At 37.6% G+C, this 19,231-nt stretch overlaps 1 protein-coding gene across 2 annotated transcripts; it reads left to right on the top strand.

Annotated features, from left to right (window-relative positions):
- The first annotated feature begins 2,702 nt into the window (after window positions 1-2,702).
- Window positions 2,703-12,968, top strand: LOC148654700 (tetraspanin-8-like). 2 transcript variants are annotated; one of them, XM_088644552.1, is made up of 9 exons: window positions 2,703-2,860; window positions 3,446-3,502; window positions 4,190-4,312; window positions 4,681-4,755; window positions 6,734-6,829; window positions 7,226-7,327; window positions 8,017-8,043; window positions 9,684-9,767; window positions 11,455-12,968. In XM_088644552.1, exons 1-9 carry the CDS (start codon window positions 2,801-2,803, stop codon window positions 11,542-11,544), a joined length of 714 nt encoding a protein of 237 aa, XP_088500678.1. In that variant the 5' UTR covers window positions 2,703-2,800; the 3' UTR covers window positions 11,545-12,968. The 2 variants fall into 2 exon arrangements, with proteins under 2 accessions (XP_088500678.1, XP_088500679.1); XM_088644553.1 differs by lacking the exon at window positions 11,455-12,968 and adding an exon at window positions 10,698-11,446.
- Window positions 12,969-19,231: the final 6,263 nt, after the last annotated feature.

Below are 19,231 nucleotides of genomic sequence, written 5' to 3' on the forward strand. Positions count from 1 at the left end.
CAGAATCTCAAGTCTATTTTACAACAATTACTGTACATAATAGACTTTTTCCAGCTCACAAATTATTTTTACAAAGCTCAAAATAATCATTTTTATTTTTAAAATTAAAAATGGTTTAAGACTTGCTCATGAATTCTGTAATAGTTAACTTTGTTCTGTGGTACCTCTAGAAACTTTGGTGTAGGTTTAATTATTGGAATAAAATCTATTCAGTTTGCCTTGTTTTGTGATGCCAAAGTTTGGTGTGCCTTGTCTCTGTAGTACTCATGGAGTACAATTTTAAGGCTCCATCTGAGAGAAAATTTCCTTGTGTGATCTTAGCAGTCTTGCTGTAAAGTTGACTATACTTTTACATTAATGCACCATTACAAAGACGTAAGGAAACCTGGGGAAGATGTTAAGCCATTTGAAATTCATAAACAAATGACTGCATGATACAGTATGGTACAAAATTTGTTTTGAAAAACTTGTATTGGATCATGTTAATAGTTTTGAGACAGATGAGTGTATACAGTGAACAACATACAGGAGAATAGTCATTTATTTCTCAACAGCATAGTCGCAACAGTAACTATAAGCATTCAATTACCTTGATACATTTATTTCTTTTGGAGTAGTAGTAGTAATGTGGTCCAAATTTTATACATCATTAAAAACTACAAAGTTATGGGTATTTAAGCAAGACACTACAAATTAGCTTTGACAGAGTTTGCTTCATTTTTAAATAAAAAATCTGAGAAGTAAAACTGAATCGGCAGAAGGGAACTGGACACAGGGACTGGCGGTAAGAAATAGACAGAACGAAATGAAACCTGTAATGAAAAGTGAAATGAAACTAGAAACTGAGAAAAGACGGTAAGACATAAATTGTTGGAATTTGGTGGAGGAAATTTGGGGTTTATAAAATTAATTTATAAATCACTTTATGTAACGGAGTAAAGGTCAGGATCGTTGCTGTATTTGAAGTCTGTGCCGTGTATAACACCTAAAAGCTGATCAATAATAACCCCCCTTCAGGGGATGAAGGAGAACTCTGCCTCTGTGCCTTATTTCTATCTCATGGAATGGGACCTGACAGTGTGAAGGAGCCAACAGAGGAGAGAGTTCCCACTACATGGATCATCCTGGTGACTTCCTGGTGGAACCCAAAAGAGTGTGTACGCACCCTTGGCCATATCGACGATCAGTTCAGTTTATTTGTCATATGCACAAGTTCAATGAAATGCTTATTTGCAGGTATGCTCCAGTACAAAGATACTGTATTAAGGAAATGTCAAAACATAAACACAGAATAACAAACATAGAACATAGAACTTAGTCACATAAACAGTGTGAAAAAAAAACTTAATTGTGAGTCAGTGGTAGAGGTAGAGTTCAATCAGTAGCAGAGCTGGAGTTCAATCAGCAGTTAAGAGTTCAGGAGCACCTGTTACAAGACCTGAGGTTTCGTCTTTAGCTCTATTAAAAAGGGACCCTACGAAAACTTTAGTAGGAGCCCACACAAGAATGAGAATTTTGTTTTACTTTATTGAAATAAAAAATTGAATTTATTTCCATTTGCTGTATCATATTTGAATAAAGAACTGCTATTTATAAGGGTACTCTGGTATGTGCTTTAGACTGTGCATGTTAACAAAGGCCCAGTACTTGGATTTCACAATATCAGCAGTGGCAGCAGTTCCTCATGTCGCTATACATAGGCTGTAGTTTCACAACATAATACGCATTAAACAGCCAAAAATGCCACAACATGGAAAACGATTCCTAAAAAAGGGAAGCTATTGTCTATCCTTTCATAAAAACAGAAATAATAATAATAATTAATAATTGCTTACACTTATATAGTGCTTTTCTGGACGCTCCACTCAAAGCGCTTTACAGGTAATGGGGACTCCCCTCCACCACCACCAATGTGCAGCATCCACCTGGATGATGCAACGGCAGCCATAGTGCGCCAGAATGCTCACCACACATCAGCTATCAGTGGGGAGGAGAGCAATGAAGCCAGTTCATAGATGGAGATTATTAGGAGGCCATGATTGGTAAGGGCCAATGGGAAATTTGGACAGGACACCGGGGTTACACCCCTACTCTTTTCAAGAAGTGCCCTGGGATTTTTAATGACCACAGAGAGTCAGGACCTCGGTTTTACGTCTCATCCGAAGGACGGCGCCTGTTTACAGTATAGTGTCCCCGTCACTATACTGGGGCATTAGGACCCACATGGACTGCAGGGTGAGGGCCCCCTGCTGACCCCACTAACACCTCTTCCAGCAGCAACCTTAGGTCTCCCATCCAGACCAGGCTTCAGTGGGCTGCCAGTTGTGAGTTGCAGGGTGATATGACTGCTGTACTTTCTTGTCTTTTGAAAGAGCTACAGTTTAGTGTATCTTTATTTTTTTACATTAGCTTTTAAGGCAAACAACTTTGGATTACTTATAAATTCACTACATTATTTTGTTTCAGCTCAAAGTGAAAGCAGAATACAGCACATCTTTCATTATATAAACGGAATGATAAAATGATAAAATGTAAAAGTGTTCAGTTAGTGCTCTAAAAAAGGATAACATTTGAACACATAATAAGCAATGACTGAAATTTTGTCTGGTTATGATATGCTTATATAAACTGTTCTCACTGATTGGTGCACATACAGTGCATATTTCTGTGTAGGGGGTACTATACAGACTCCACCCTTTTCATATGAAAGTTCTTCATTTACCTTACTTGAGCTAAGAAAGGTTTCAAGAGTGCTACAGTGTTTTGTCTCCAAAAACAGTTCCAACTTACCCAAACAAAAATGGCAAAAGTGAACTCCTGCTTGAGAGGACTGTTCATCTTCATTAATATATTAATGCTGGTAAGTTGTATATAATTTCCAATAAATAGACAAGTACTGTACAGCCTTCTTACTGTGTTATTACAATTTCTTTATTTAACAATTTCTTTCTTTATTATCAAAACACACATTTTTTAAATCTGACTGAAATGTTTTTAGCTTTTTGGGCATATCTTTATGTGATGTACTAATGCCAATAACTGAATAGAATTAGGTGTAAGGTTTTGTGACTGTATGACTAAAGAATGGAACATCCAAAGTTTAAGCAAATTGTAAAGTACAAAAGAAACACCACCTACAAACTTGAATTAATTGCTCCAAATATATTTAAATGGTCATATCACACATATAAATTTAGTAATAAATGTAATAATAGATAGTAGCAGGAGTTATCAATAAATAATACATTATATGGTTTGTATAGGTAATATACTGTATGCATTGATATATTAAAGCGTGATTATTCATATATTTCATGTACAGTACTCATTTAAATTCAAAACAAAAATGGGATTTATTGGCTCCAAAAATATTGAGCACTTACAATGTAATTATCATAATATAAATGGTTCAGCATTGAATAAAAACTCATGTATTTATTCACAGGTTGCTGGGTGTACTTGTATTTGGTTTGTACTGAGGCAAGTGACATCTAAAAACAATGTAAGTACTGTATAAGTAAAGCACTTTATTATTTTAAAATTTTAAGTTATGGTTCAGACTTATGGTAACTGTTGAAAGATGAAGCATATTTTAGACACAAAAACACATATTCAAGATAACATTCTTATTGCATTGATGATTTTGGGCTTCATTAAGAATGGAGGTGATTTTCAATAAAATACATTTTTTGTCATTGAATTATCATTAAACGTACAGTAAAAATACTTGATTTGAAATGACCTGGGTTTATTTTTAGAGCATGCAGTTATTTTGCCCTAATTCCTGCTTTACTAATTATTTTATACTCTAGCTGTGCATAGTTTATTTTCTCTTAACCTTCTATAAGGTTGAATGGTCAATCAGAAATGAACCAAACCAGTCCTGCATTTTGCTTTTTTGCTTTTTTGTGCCTAAAGCACAAAGCTCAGATGTTCTCTTTCAGTAATGCTAATGTGCCAGTTCTATTTGTTTTCTTGCGCACACATTTATTTTGACTTGTTTCTGTAAACGCCAGACTAAAAAAGACTGAAACTTCTAAAAACATTTGCTAGTATTCTACTTTGTATTATCTCAACAAAGTCTGCTCTCTATCTCAAGCATAAAGTGTATTATTCTGATAAGTTGCATAAGATGTTATTCAGAAATTATTTTTATCTAATGCCTGTTGTGGATGTAATTGACTTTTAGGTTGAGTCTGCAGATATAGCACATATGAAAACTGGGTTTATTATTGGAGGAGTGGTCACTGCCTTTCTTGGGTGTCTCGGATTCTATGGTGCCAAATTAGAGAACAAACGTATTCTGAAAGTGGTATGTACTGTACTGTATACACTATTACAGGTTAATTATTAGCACCAAGAATGAAAAATGAAATTTTATGTAATTAAATTTGATTGAAATGATGTTTTTATATAAGTTATACCTACCAAATAAAGCAAAAAGGAAAGAGTTTCATGTTTTTTATGAATCTTTGATTTGCTAGTTATTTTCTTCAGATCAAGTTCAATGACTTGAATGAAAAAAATAACCCATGAATTTTCCACAACACATGAAATTTTTTAAATTTAACGTTTTGTAACTCAGATCCTTTTTTAGCTTGTTAATAAAAGTAACATTCTGAAATAACATAATGAAAGAGTTTTTTTCTGTTTGCATTCATTATATTTTTTTTCCTGCAGTATTTTTTTGGAGTGGCTGTCTGTGTTATTGCTCTTCTAGTTATAGGATTTTTATTTGCTTCACAAAGGACTCAGGTACTGTATGTTTTCCTTACATTTCATTTAATACAGTGCATATACAAATTCGAGAGAATTTGTATTCTCTCGAATTGACTACTGTAATGCTCTACTCGCTGGGGTATCTAAATCTACTCTGAACAAACTGCAGTATGTCCAAAATTCAGCAGCCAGAATCCTGACCAGGTCTAGTGCAAGTGTTCACATTACTCCTGTCCTGGAGTCCTTGCACTGGCTTCCGGTCAAATTCCGTGTAGACTTTAAAATCCTCATGCTCACCTACAGTATAAGGCTCTGCATGGCCTAGCACCTCAGTACCTGTCTGAACTATTATCGCCTTACTCCCCACCTTGCGACCTTCACTCTTCCAATTCTGCCCTCCTTACTGTCCCCCAAGCCCGTCTACATTGTATGGGTGACAGGGCCTTCTCCTGGTATGCCCCCAAGCTCTGGAACTCTTTGCCCAAGGATATCAGAGAGTCACCTTCTCTAAACTCTTTCAAATCCAGACTCAAAACCCTCTTCTTCAGAAAAGCCTTTACTTAGCTGGTTCCATTCTTCACCCCTCTGCTCTTCTTAGTACCACCATCCACGGTCTCCTCTATATATTGTAATTGTGTCTTATCTTGTGTATTCTTCTTATTTAATGTTATTGTCATCCTGTAAAGCGCTTTGAGAAGCCACCTTTAAAGGCGCTATATAAAATATTTTTTTTATTATTAGTAGTAGTAGTAGTAGTAGTAACTACTGTATATACAGTATAACTATAATAAACATAGTATAGACAAGACTTCAATAAAACACATCAGAATGTCTTAATAAAATACGGTAATCAGAGAGAGCAAAATAATAGACTAAATTGGAACCTTTCATTTAGGCAGGAGGAAAAAGTAAGGCCTTTAACTAGCCACAACTGAGACAACCAAAATACAGTATTATATTTTAGAACCAGCTATTGTGTCTAAACTATCAAGAGATTTTTGTAATCATAAAGACCTAACATTGAACAGATGTCAGTATTGATGACTCAAATCGCCCTTACATCATACAATAATAAAAAAAAATTGATGTTGTCTATCATTGCACCAAAAAACTTTGTTTGGGAATATGCATTGGCAATGCATTTTGAAATGATACCAAGGATGAATTGTTGTTTTAGAAAATAATCTTTTAAATATGAACATTGTACAACACCTAACTGACCTGTACAATTTGTCTATGGCTCTAAGTAAGAGAATGCACTAAAGCTGACACTGAGGTGGAGGAAATGAATGACTACATAGCACGCAGCAATGGTGCATAAAACAAAATAAACTTGATTATGTGAAAAAAACTTTCTGGGTTAAAGTAATTAATGAGACGAGTGGACTTTACATCATATTTATTCAGATTCATATTTATATATATTAGTTATAATTTGATTTTCTTAAAAAACCTGTTGCATCTGGGAAATACCAAACCAAATTCATTATTTTTAATAAATATTGTTATTCTACCCAGTGGCATTAAAATGCAACAAACAAATATTTTACCCTATAATACATTTTTTGGGCATTTAGTGTATTGTAAGGCCTCTTGTTGTGAATATATTATTCCTTAGTTGGAGTGTTTAATGTGTAAGAGGCCCCTGCCTTTGAATAATGGTTTAATTAGCAAACTTGTTACATTTCTAAAGACCATTTACTGAAAATATATGATTTTGTCCAATAATCATAATAATAGAAAAATGAATTTAAAATTTAAAACTTTAATAAAATGCAATTAATTTCTTTACATTTAAGTGTACAATAGAAGTGTGGTTTAGTGGATTTTAATTTAAAATACTAATAATCTTCCTTAAAGTTTGTAATATGAAAGGGATAAATATGATTCTGACATATAACTTTAAAAAAACAAATTATGTATTTTAAGATGACAATTTACAGCTATATAAACCAACTGTTTCAGTACTGTAACTGCAGGTCAATATATTTTTTTCTATTTTCTCTTATTGCAGGCTTTTAATTTGTTAAAGACTGAATTTGAAAAGCATCTTCCACTGTATAAAAAAGGATCAGAGATGAGAGATATGGTGGAGGAATTGCAGAAGAGTGTACGTATTAATATTCTGGATCTTCTGTTAAATTCTGCATGTTCAAAATAAAGTGTACACACATTCCTTTATTTGTGACATATACATTATAAATATACTTAACTAATTTCGTAATTTGTAGTATAGAGTATTAAATATTTTTTTACTTTTGCAGGATAAAAGCATTACACTGAGTTTGCATTTTTTACAGTAAATTACACTAATATCATGAGAATTTTCACTGTCAGGTAAAGTGATGCTAAAGGTCATACAGTATAATATATTTCATGCCTTCTCTGCAACATCCTTTCAGTGATGGAAATACTGTAATTGGAATACATGCCTTATTGTGAGGTATATCTCAGACAACAAACTTTATTACACATGAACTAATTTTTTTTCTTCATTTTAATGCAGAGTGAATGTTGTGGTCTTGTTAATGGTTATCAAGACTGGGGAGGGCATATTCCTGAGTCATGTTACTGCAAGAGTTGGAATTCAGACTGTGTTGCTATATTGGTAATAGCACTAGAAATCTTATTACTTTACTCTGTTATTGTCATATTGCATTAAATTCCACAGGCATGCATACAGTAATATTGTTAAATCATTTCTGCTTAATGTTGACTTGGCAGAATCATATTACTTTAGATGTATGTATTGCTGTTTCCTATTACTGTGTTAATTAAACTGAAATGTATTCTATTACTTGCTAGAAGAGAATAACTTTTTAGTGAAGTTCGGGAAGAAAATACTGTATATTTAATATCTTATCTTATATCTTATCATGCTGTATATCTTATTATGTTATTTGAAATTATAGTATTTTATATTAATTATACAATTATTGGATTGTTTAGATCATAATAGTCATGACCTTAAAACCTTAAACTATGACATGAATATAAACATGTATAAATTACGCTTTAGTTCAGGTGGTTAGCTGCTTCAGCATGCGTAGGCTGCAAAGGAACAAGTAATAGGTTTATTCCATGCTGAAAAGAAAAGAAAGGAAACACAATGTTTCGGCTGTGGAGCCTTCTTTGGGGTGTCACACCCGAAACATTGTGATTTCTTTCTTCTCTTTTCAGTGTGGAATAAACCTATTACTTGTTCCTAAATTATGTTTTTATTGTTCATTTCAGCTGCTGTCTTTGTTGTCCAAATTCTGCCAGCTTTTTACCTTTAATGTTTGAAATCTTTTGCAGGGTTCTTCAATCAAGGTATATAAAAAGGTGAGACCACCTTAAAAAAATTCTGTGATTCATCTTTCTGTGTGCATTCTGGAACTTGCAATCTTAATATGAGTTTTAGTGTCTTTCTTTTTTAATTACATATTCAATCTTCAATAAAAGAGCAGAATAAGAGAACTGCAGTGGTTGGAAAATGATCAAAGCTGGGATGGGGAGGGCAGACAAATTGTGCATCGGAAAATGGTACTGTAAAACCATGTAACTTTTTGTGAGCAAATGCATAGAGGGACAATGAGTAATGGGGAATTGATCGGGTGTACAGTATTTCAATTAAGTAAAAACCAGATGGATGGAGGGGTGGTACTGTAAATACTGACACATGATTCTAATCAGTGTTTCCAGTAGCCTGAATTGGATTGATTAGAGACAGTTGTGTAGCTTTAAACACATTGGATCATCCTGCAAGTCATGCAGTGGGTGCTTGCTGAGAGGTACTTGCTGGCTATGGGGAGGTTTATGAAATTTCCATATTGCATAAGAGGTGTTTACCAAAGAAAAAGTTTGATATGAAATAACAGCATCCACATATAGCTCTCTATGATGGTGGGGTGGTGCGGTGGCTCTGTGGCTAAGGATCTGCACCTGTAGCTGAAAGGTTGGCGATTCGTAACCTGCGGCCGGCAGAGGAATCCTACTCTGTTGGGCCCCTGAGCAAGGCCCTTACCCCCAACTGCTCCAGGGGTGCTGTATAAATAGCTGACCCTGCGCTCTGACCCCAAGCTTCTCTCCCTGTCTGTGCGTCTCATGGAGAGCAAGTTGGGATATGCAAAAAGATAAATTCCTAATACCAAGAAATGGTATATGGACAATAAACTGATCCTACCTTATCTGGTTATGGGGCGTGAAAGGAGATTACTCAATCAGGCAGCACTTAAAAACCAGAATTTCTAGCTGGAATACTCTCATAGGCCATGGAAGGCCAGAAGTTGTCTTTATTTACTTAAGTCTTATTAAAATGGTTGGAACTGTTACGCATTCCACACGCGGCTCTGACCCTTCTCGCATTCCCACCCGCACTGTGTCTAACAAACGCTCACACCGCAAGTACTGTAATGGACCTACTGTATCACTGTTCACTCCCGTCACTATCTCAGTTCCACTTTTTCCTCTCGAGCTCCCAAGTGCACGTTATTAACTATTGCAATCGTCTTGGTATCAGACCTTCTTGCTTGTTTCCGGGATTACGTTTTGCCTAGCGATTTGGATTGGTATTCTCTCTCTCTCTCTCTCTCCTGAGTCCTGCACAGGATCCATACTTCCTACCTGTCCCTTGTTACAGAAACTTAATACTACTCTGTTTACTTTTTAAAACAAAAAGTTAGAAAGAAAATTGTTATCTTTTTCATAATCTTAAATGAGGCTCCTTAATCATTCAAAACATGATGTAGGCAAGCTAGACTGTATTCATTTCCATTAGTTAGCACCATGGTTTCTACTGTATGTGGGAATGATAGAAAAATATTTTGTAGCTTGGTGACTGATTTCTGATTTCAATATTTAAATATTAAATAGAAAACTTTCAACATATTACAATATAAGAAGCAACTTTGCCAACTCTTGGGCTAGGTTAGTAGTTTAACATTCAGAGGGTACTGTGCCCACTGTTTTTTTTTCTTTTTAAGCCTTGTATCAATGTCCTGTATGGATTTATAGAGACTGGCTTCAATTTCATCCTGGGACTTAGCTTTGGATTTGCAGCTGTTGGGGTAAGATAATATTTTTTTAAATATTTTTATAAATTAAGTTAAATTGCTTCTACACTTCTACTTATAAATGCAACTCTTCCTTAATCAATACTGTAGAGGTGCAATTAATTTGGGGAAACTTATTTCGGGAAAATAAGTGTTTGTCATTAAATACAAATCAAAATACTAATTGCTAATTCAAAGTTTACACAACTAAAAATAAATTGCAAATAAAGTTAAATGAGTTTAAAACTGTGTACAAAAGGTCTAAACTACAAAGCAGATTGCTTACAGGCACTAATTAGCACTGGTGATAAAAGGTGCATTTGGAACAAAAGCAAGTGGACACAGATCTTTCAGAATCAGGTTTGAGAACCCCTGATCTAAGGGGCTCTTGCTCTCGTATCTGTGAGTCCAAATACAGTATAGCCAGAGTCGGTTTGCTCTTCATTTAAATGTATGCGATGGGTGCAGGGCCGTATTTTGGTGTTCGTAGGCCCAAGGCACTTTCACTCCGAAATGTAAAAAAAAGAGGGGTAAATGACAATTGAATTATGTCGATGGACATGATGCACTTTAAACTATTCTAATGCTTAACCACGTGATTAATGGAGTGAGTCAATACTTCTAGTTTCTAGAACAGCCACTAGATGGCGTATAATTATTGATTTAGAGCTCCTAGAGTCGATCGCAAGTGTGTTGTTTCAGCTCGTTTTTCATTAGTCACTAGTGTTTCCCTGCTTTGTAGGCCCTAATAATTTCGTAGGCCCTAGGCATTGTGCCTACGGTGCCTTAATGGGAAATCTGGCACTGCATGGGTGTTGTCACGCCCTCTGCAGCCAGAGGGCGCTCCTTCTCTGTCCTGTCTCTCGTTTCCGGTGCTTTGCTGTCCTGGTGTTTCTGTCTCTCTGGTGCTATATATTTCTGGGTCTTTCCTTTGCCTTCACTCAGCATTGACGTTCGGATGTCCTGAGATCTGCCTAGCACCTGGCCGCCCCATGTCCGCTACCTGAGGGCATAGGTTTCTATACGGGATTTCCTGAACAGCTGAGCCCGGGCTAACCCCCGTCCCACCTCTACGCATAGGGTCTTCTCGCTCACCTGCCGTTCTACGGTTCGTCCTTTCCGACATCCGTGACAGGTGTCACAGTTTGATGCATTTCTCTGTACTTTCCTTAATGTAAGGTGTGAAACTTAAAACCACTTCACGCACTTTTATAGTTGCCCTAGGAGAATTACAGTATTCACTTGCAGGAAATCCACACGCTGTAAGTTTCCTTCCGGTACTGGCCTGTGAAACCTTGGGGTGCTGACAGTATGACTGTTGGAGTTGTTGCCTGGACTTTAGGCAGCAGTTCTGGATTTTCTTTGTCGCTACCCCACAGCTAGAAGGGTCAGTCATTAGGTTAACACATGAGTAAAACATTTTCAGAATTTTACTTCTTTTCACTGTTAGCAACACTGAAGTGACACTGGCTCTGTAGCCACTTCTAAAACAACCACAACCTACATTACAAAAATAACTTATAGAAAAGAGCCTGCTTTCTTTTTCAAAGTCTCATCCATTATCTGTTGCTGGCATTGACCAGTCAGAGATACAGTATCTGTGAAAAATATGACAATATGACAATATGTCCTTCAAGCATTTTCTTTGCAGATGTTGAGGGTGTTTGTAACTTGATTTTATTAATGCATATGTTTTTTCCAGTTTGTTGTGATGGCACTATCGATGGCCATGATCTGCCAGCTGAAGGAAGAATCTACCTTTGCAATGAATGAGCTTCGTTCGGTGGCGTAGAACTTCAGAATCCTGGCGTTTTATATAGTGTAAAAGATTAGTCAAACCTCTTTTCAAACTTTATCTTTCATGGATGCTTACCTTTGTGTTTTTTGTATTATTGTTATATGTCACAATAAATGTGTTATCATGAGAAGCCAATTGCTTCTGTGTGCTGTAGGTGTAGCACTTTATGAGAAAGGAATGGCATGAAATGCAAATTCTATGAAAATGTTTCTTTGTATTAACTGATTCGGGCATCACACCTATTGTTTGACAAGCTTAGCTGACTTTTTGATTCTCTCAGACAGATGGACATCACAAAATGGACTCTGTTAATGTTCAAAATATTCCTAAACCACTTTTGACCTTCTGTCCTTGTCATTGTGTTTATTGACATTTATGGTGAGACATGACGTTAGCTGGCTCTGTGCTTGGATTATAAAAACACTTGACAATTGTATTTGAGAGTAAAGACAACATTGAGTTTATGTTCCTCCATATGGCTGTCAGAAAAAACGTACATAATTTCTCTGTGTTGTGTTCTCTCATCCCTACATCTACAATACCATATTGGAGTGGCACACTGATGTGGTGTTTCACACCAGTGCTTTAGAGCTCCATGGTTCTGGGTTAAGTGGCATTTTAAAAGGTTTATCGCAGGTACTCCTGAGGGTAAGAGTTAGGAATCACATGTCTGTTCTCCCCTCCATTTCATGCTTAGATTTGATATAACATTTATTATGAACTATTCAGTGTTGGCACACAGGCCAAGTGAAACTGTTTTGGGATTTACTGTATATTTTCAATGCTCTTTGCTTTTTTCTTCATTAAGTTATGCCAGTTTGTGCTACTAGTACTTTTAGCTTTGTTTCACTTATTTCATAGAGGATGTTTGAAATGTTTTGTCAAATCAATACATTCCTACTCTGGCCCTGGGCATTCTTCCTCACCTTCCGGGACTGCTTGCCACATGAGATACTGAAAGACGCAGCCGTAAGATTAGTCCGAGTTGGAGCAAGGTGGCAGTGCTCCATGACAGCCTCCCTCCCTTGAAAAAGAACCAACCTTTTATATAGATAATTTTTTACACTCATAAATCTTTCTGTTAAACATGAGGAGTGCAATAATATATGAGCAAATGCATATTTCCAGTTAAATGAATGAAAAAAAAGTAATTATTGTGCAATGTTTTCATCATGGAAGTCTACCACTTGCTGACATTTAATTATGGGTGAGAAATTCGATAAGGGAGGATAATAAAATTACTTCTGAGAGAACAAAAATAAGCTTTATACAGTAGCAGTTACATAAACAGGAGTGCGAGCTGATGATGATGATTGATGATGATCAAACCCTCTGTAATATTGCTTTCCATCACTGCCATAAGCGTATACTGTAGATAATGGGCATTTCTCAATTAAAATGTTTTCTGCTTCTTCTGTCATTTTAGCTCAACTCTTTGACTTTTTCAGGATGTAAGTTAACTGATCTCTGGAAAAATCCAGATTATTCCAAAATTGTAAAATCCTTTTTTGCATATTTAGAGTACATACTCTAAGTATATAAAATGTATAAAGGTCAGAGTCTAGCAAGTTAAAAATAAGTCTTGAATGTTGAGACGTACTGTAAATCTCAATAACATTAAGAGAGTTACAAAAGAGAAGAATCCATTAGACACATCCAGCTTGTGTGGATGCCCATAATGAATTGGTTTAGGCTATCTGCTTCACTAATGTGACTGAGCAGCTTTTTACAGACTCCAATATCTGAATTCCATTATCAGTTTTAAACACATTTCCCTTTAGTTTCTATTTGTGTCCTCTGGGATGTGTTTTTCACTGTGGATCCTGGGGAAGTCCATCAGGTTCTCAAAGATTCTAAATCCTGTACCTAGATTAGCCTGCTCTGTTGAAATCAGATCCAGACAAGATCCAACTCTTTTAGATTGTAGGTGTAGGGTCTTATTTTAGGTACAGGTATGTACCTCATCACCCTTTGTTGCCTGAGTTTTTAAATTGGAGATGAGAACTCTAATACAATATTTTAAATTAGGTCTTAAAAATTGCAATTATTGCTTCATTTAAGTTATGCACACCTAGCTATACTGTATATTCCAACACTTGTATTTCCTGTTTCTATTTTCCCAAACCCACCTATTCTGTAACAATGTAGTATCTCAGTCTATCTGGGTGTATAGTATTTGGGTCTTTAGTTTATTGAATAGAAATAATTATTGCCAGTCTATCATGGTATATACTGTACAGTTTCTGACAATTGCTATCAAATCTCAGCTTTCATTTATATTCAATTATAAACTAGTAGGAGACACAAAAGCTAATAGTTACAAGACACGTTACAAAACATGAAGTTCCTGTAAATTGCATGCTGTGGCAATTATAAAGCAGACCACATCCCTTCACACCATATTGATTTAGTGTAACCAACATGACAAGTGCTGACCCCCTTGTAAGAACACTTGCTCTTCCACATTCTACTGATACTGTGGTTTCTCTTATACATATACAGTAGTACAGTACTGAAACTGTCAAAACTTTACTGAAATAGGAATAAACATAATCTTATCATTGCACAACGATTATTACAAATTGCACATAAACTGAGGGACATAATTTGTGATCTTCTATCACTATCATCCCAGGTTTGCACACTCCCTAAAGAACAAGAAGATTTTTCACACCTTTTTGAGCATTTTTTAGTTTAAAAAGCCGAGAGGGCACAGTGAATGTTTGCACCACCAAATGGCTACCCTTTGCATTTCTAACATTGCACAATACAGATCATGACTAAAACAGTAGGAATTAGTCGACATAAACATTACTCACAGCTGCATTCTATTTAAACTATGAACAATAATTAAATATTTTCAACACCAACTAAGATATTACAGCGTGAGAGATATTAGAGTTGTAATTATGTCATTGTATAAACATTAAATTATTAGTAGAATAATAATTATATTTTAAAATAACTATTATTTAAGTGATCCTATACCTGCTCACACAATCATATACATAAAGTAGTGAAAAAAACTATAGTTTAATTCTGTTACTAGAAGAAGGCTCCACAGCTGAAACGTGGTGTTTCCTTTCTTCTCTTTTCAGCATGGAATAAACCTTTAACTTGTTACTTTGCAGCTGACGCATGCTGACACAGCTACAGGACCTACTTGAACTAAATAGTTTAATTGTTTCACTTCTACCAATTAATGATATTAATGTACTGCCATTGTTGCAATTAGTGCTTGATCTGACTCCAATGGACTGGTTTGTCCTCATAAATATAGGAGAAAGGGCTGAGACCCTAACATAAATGACATGTGATAGCATTAATGTAATCCCTCTTTTGTGTACATGAAAATTGTCAGAACCTTGGAAAATTGTACATTTTCAGTAACACCAGTCCAAAAAAAAAATGGGACAGAACTGAGCTGCAGATCTGGTGCATCTTACTTCTGTTACTGGTAAAATTTTGAACATGAGAGAGCTAAACAAGAAGAATAGAAAACAAGGACATTTAAGAGAGTCATCATGGGGCTAACCACTTCATCCAATTCAGGGTCATGGGGGAGCCAGAGCCTATCCCAGCAAGCAACAGGCTCAGGACAGGACATCACAGTATCACTGCGCATACTCAGACGTGTTTTTTTTGCACACACAGACATGTAGCAGAGCTAGTTCGGACACGGTGACGTCATCGCCCTCACTGCGCGTAGTAGGGATCTCAGCTGCCTGGGCTGAGGGAGGTCTCCTTGAACTTGAACTTGAACTTGAACTTTATTGCCATATGTAACCGGTACTGGTACAATGGAATTCTTACTTACAGAAAGTCTCTCGAAAACAAGTGTAAAAAACAAAACAAAGTGCAAACAGTGCATCAAGACAATGTACAAACAAACAATAGACAATGTGCAAGTAAACATGCAGACAGTTTGACTGTAAACAATACAGACGTGTAAACAATGACTGGAGACGTACAATTAATAAATTACAATGAGGTAGATGGTGATGGTGTAGGTGTGGTCCGAGGGGGATGGCTAAATGTGTTCGCCAGTCTCACTGCTTGTGGATAGAAGCTATTGAAGAATCTAGTGGTAAGTGTCCGTATGCTCTTATATCTCTTGCCTGAGGGCAGTGGGGTGAAGAGCTCATGCCCGGGGTGGTGACTGTCCTCTGTGATGGCCAGAATTCTACCACGGCAGCGGTCCTCATAGAGCTGTTTAATCTCGGTGAGACCGCAGCCGATGATCTTCTGGGCCATATTGACCATTCTCTGCAGTGCCTTTCTTTCTCGCGAAGAGGTGTTGCCATACCACACGGTGATCCCGTTGGTGAGGACGCTCTCGATAGTGCAGCGGTAGAAGTTCACCAACACATGTGTTGGCATCCCCCATCGCTTGAGGCACCTCAAGAAATAAAGGCGCTGCTGAGCCTTCTTCATGATAGAGTCAGTGTTCACAGTCCAGGTTAGATCTTTAGAGATGTGAATTCCCAAAAACCTAAAGCTGGTGACTGTTTCCACTTCCGTTCCATCAATACTGAGTGGGCTGTGAGTGTGTGGCCTGTGTCTCCGAAAGTCCACTATTAGCTCTTTCGTTTTCTTTATGTTCAAGTCCAGGTTATTGCTATGACACCACCTAAGCAGCTGTACAACTTCATCCCTGTAAGTGGACTCGTCATCATCACTGATCAGTCCTATTATAGTGGTGTCATCGGCAAACTTAATGATGCGGTTATTGCTGTGTCTTGCTGTGCAGTCGTGAGTAAATAGGGAGTACAACCTTGGACTCAGACAGCAGCCTTGTGGGGTTCCAGTGCTCAGGGTGAGTGGTGTTGATGTTTTATTGCCTATCCGCACCACCTGTGGTCTCTCGATAAGAAAGACGTCCGTGACACCGGGTCTCTGGCGTAACGCAACAGAGAAGTGTGATGTGTGCATTCTCGAATGCACACATTCTCCTTTAGCTCATGCGGCTGCTTCTCTGTTGCGTTACGCCAGAGACCCGGTGTCACGGACGTCCAAAGGGACTAACCGTGGGGAGCAGGAGAGCGGAAAAAGACCCATATGCGTAGCGGCGAGACGGGAAAAAGGCCCGGGCTCATTAGTGCAAAGAGTTCAGGAATGCCGTATAGAAACCTATGCCCTCAGGGAGCGGACGTGGGGCGCCCTGGTGCTAGACGGGTCTCAGGACATCCGAACGTCAATGCTGAGCGAGGACAGAGTGCAAGACCCGGAAATATATAGCCCAAGGGAAAGAGAGGGACAGGAAGGACAGCAGACCGGAAACTAGGGACAGGACAGAGAAGGAGCGCCCTCTGGCTGCAGAGGGCGTGACACCCGGGTTGCGGGACGAAACGGGCGGGGTGGAGCGGCGGAGGGCACGAGCCCACGCGGAATGGGTGAATGCACACATTCTCGCCTGGGTCAGTTTTCCCAGAAGCCAATTCACCCAAAGGTACCATTGTGTCTTTGGACCTCCAAAAGGAAACCAGAGCACCTGGAGGAAACCCAGGTGAGCACGAGGAGAACATACATAATCCGTGCAGCTAGAATCCAAGGTCTGGAATTGAACCCAGGTCCCCAGCGGTGTGGGACAGCTATAGATTTCTCTGTAGGTATTAATTTAAGAATCATTATCCTTCTGGAAATCTAAAGAGATCATATCAAGATCAAGAGATGTCATATTCTTTAGTGTTATCTAATGCTATAAGAATTCTAGCAAGCTAGACAAAGCTTGCTTCTGTTTTAGTAAATTGGTGGAATCTTGGAATACCATTCCTGCATGATTTACATACTGTACATGAGACTTAGTATTAATGCTGTGATACACATATGCACCCATGCACTCAGAGAGAAGGTACACATGGTGTGCCACTCACTGCTGAGGAGGAAAAGATTTTTAGAGAAGCCAGTGAAAAAAAGTACATTTGCATATTTGGCACTGAATTGAGCATTGAGTGCTGGAATTGAAAGTGACTGAGTGGTCCCAAAACAAGTGGAATTGATGCAAAGAGCACTATCAATAAACATGCAAACACACACATCAACAAGAGTTAATATTTTGCCATCACCGGAAGGAACCTACTGTACAGTATGCCCTGTTATGAGTTAGAAATGAAGTCTTTAAGAATTGTTTTATTGTTTTGCACATTCCTGGCTGACCAAGGTCTCTCAAATGGTGATGTAATTCATATATCCTACATTTAGATTGAGCAAAAAAAAAGTAATTCATGTAACCTTCGCTCAGATTTAGCAACATGAAGGGAACAGGGGTCTTGGTTTTATTGCCAGGGCTGACCTGAGCTAACTCTCTGAATCTGACCTTGTTTACACCTTAAACAAACTGTTAGTAATCAATCATACAAATGTTTTTGTATGTAAAGTTTGCTCATCTTCAAGAATAAAAAGCCTGTTGTTCTGTTTGAAAAAGTGAGTGAAAGATACCTGTTAATGTCATCTGCCTTCCGTTCCCTATGGCAATACAGACAACATCACGAGCTGAACAGAACTGTGTGGTTTTCTTTGTGGAGTCTAACACCTCTGTACAAAAGCATGCTTTGCACACCCACAAGATATATTTGCATATATAGACTAATGTGATATTGCTGGTGTCTACTACTAGACATCAAAGTGGGCTAGTGCCTGGTATGAGATCAAAGCTGTGCGACATTGTGCACAGTTGTCTTACTTCTCTGGTGCATTTGGCACACAAGCAAATAGTGTTTAACATCTTCATAGAAATATATAGGAGCACAATTGGTTACAAAACTTCTCATAATTTGTGAAGACCCATAATAATATTAAATGACAATAAATTTCCATTATAATTTATATGTAAAAATCTCTGATCGTTCCAAGTGGTTATAATTAATGTACACATATCTGGCTCGACGCCATCAAAACGGACACTGGCTTAGGCATAGAACAGCTGAAAGGGAAAGTCCAAGACCGGAAAGCTTGGCGAGAGATGGCCTATAGAATCGCCGAGAGTCGGATCCGACTGACCGGATAACATCATCATCATCACCTAATGTATTTGAATAGCATGGCACCATTAATTGCTAAGTACTTTATGTTACAACAAGTAAAATTTACAAAACAAAATATGCAAGCTGTTACTGTATGTTTAAATGTATTATGAAGCAGTTACGTGGATAAATAAAATTGGCATGATCTCTATTACATACATGAACATTAAATATGATATGGGTTAATCAAAATGTCTTACTTAACACTGTTAATATTGTAACGCATACGGCCATCAGGGTGTGTAAGAGCCGGCTTACCAGAGCGGTGACGTCGCCGCCCTTCCCTGTGATAGCAGGACTACAGCTACTGGGTTGTGAAGAGGTCTCTCTTTAGCTCACCGGGCTGGGTCCCTGTTGAGTGACGCGGGAATCCCGGGTTCGAGCCAACCTAATGCAGCAAGTGCGACCACCTGACCCCCGTAGCGTTACAATATGTTAGTTATGTTATCATGTGCAATATGTCGAGTAGCCAGTTTTCAAATTTGCTGAAACACAAAAACATCATGCGTTCGGACCGAAACCGGGAGGAACAAAAAATAAAAATGGAAAAACGAGCTACACTCTTGGAACCCGTATTAACGGTGGAAGATCACCCTCCCAGATGAGCTACCTAATTTTACCGACAATCACCTACATTTGATTCGTGTATAAAATATGTT

This window comes from Lepisosteus platostomus, chromosome 9, assembly GCF_059453375.1.
Source record: "Lepisosteus platostomus isolate fLepPlt1 chromosome 9, fLepPlt1.hap1, whole genome shotgun sequence".
In the NCBI taxonomy this organism is placed as follows: Eukaryota; Metazoa; Chordata; class Actinopteri; order Semionotiformes; family Lepisosteidae; genus Lepisosteus; species Lepisosteus platostomus.

Coding starts and splice junctions, on each gene's coding strand:
- LOC148654700 (XM_088644552.1), top strand. CDS start 2,801: ATGGCAAAAGTGAACTCCTGCTTGAGAGGACTGTTCATCTTCATTAAT. Junction 4,756..6,733: donor TTGCTTCACAAAGGACTCAG/GTACTGTATGTT, acceptor CTCTTATTGCAG/GCTTTTAATTTGTTAAAGAC. Junction 8,044..9,683: donor CAATCAAGGTATATAAAAAG/GTGAGACCACCT, acceptor TTTCTTTTTAAG/CCTTGTATCAATGTCCTGTA.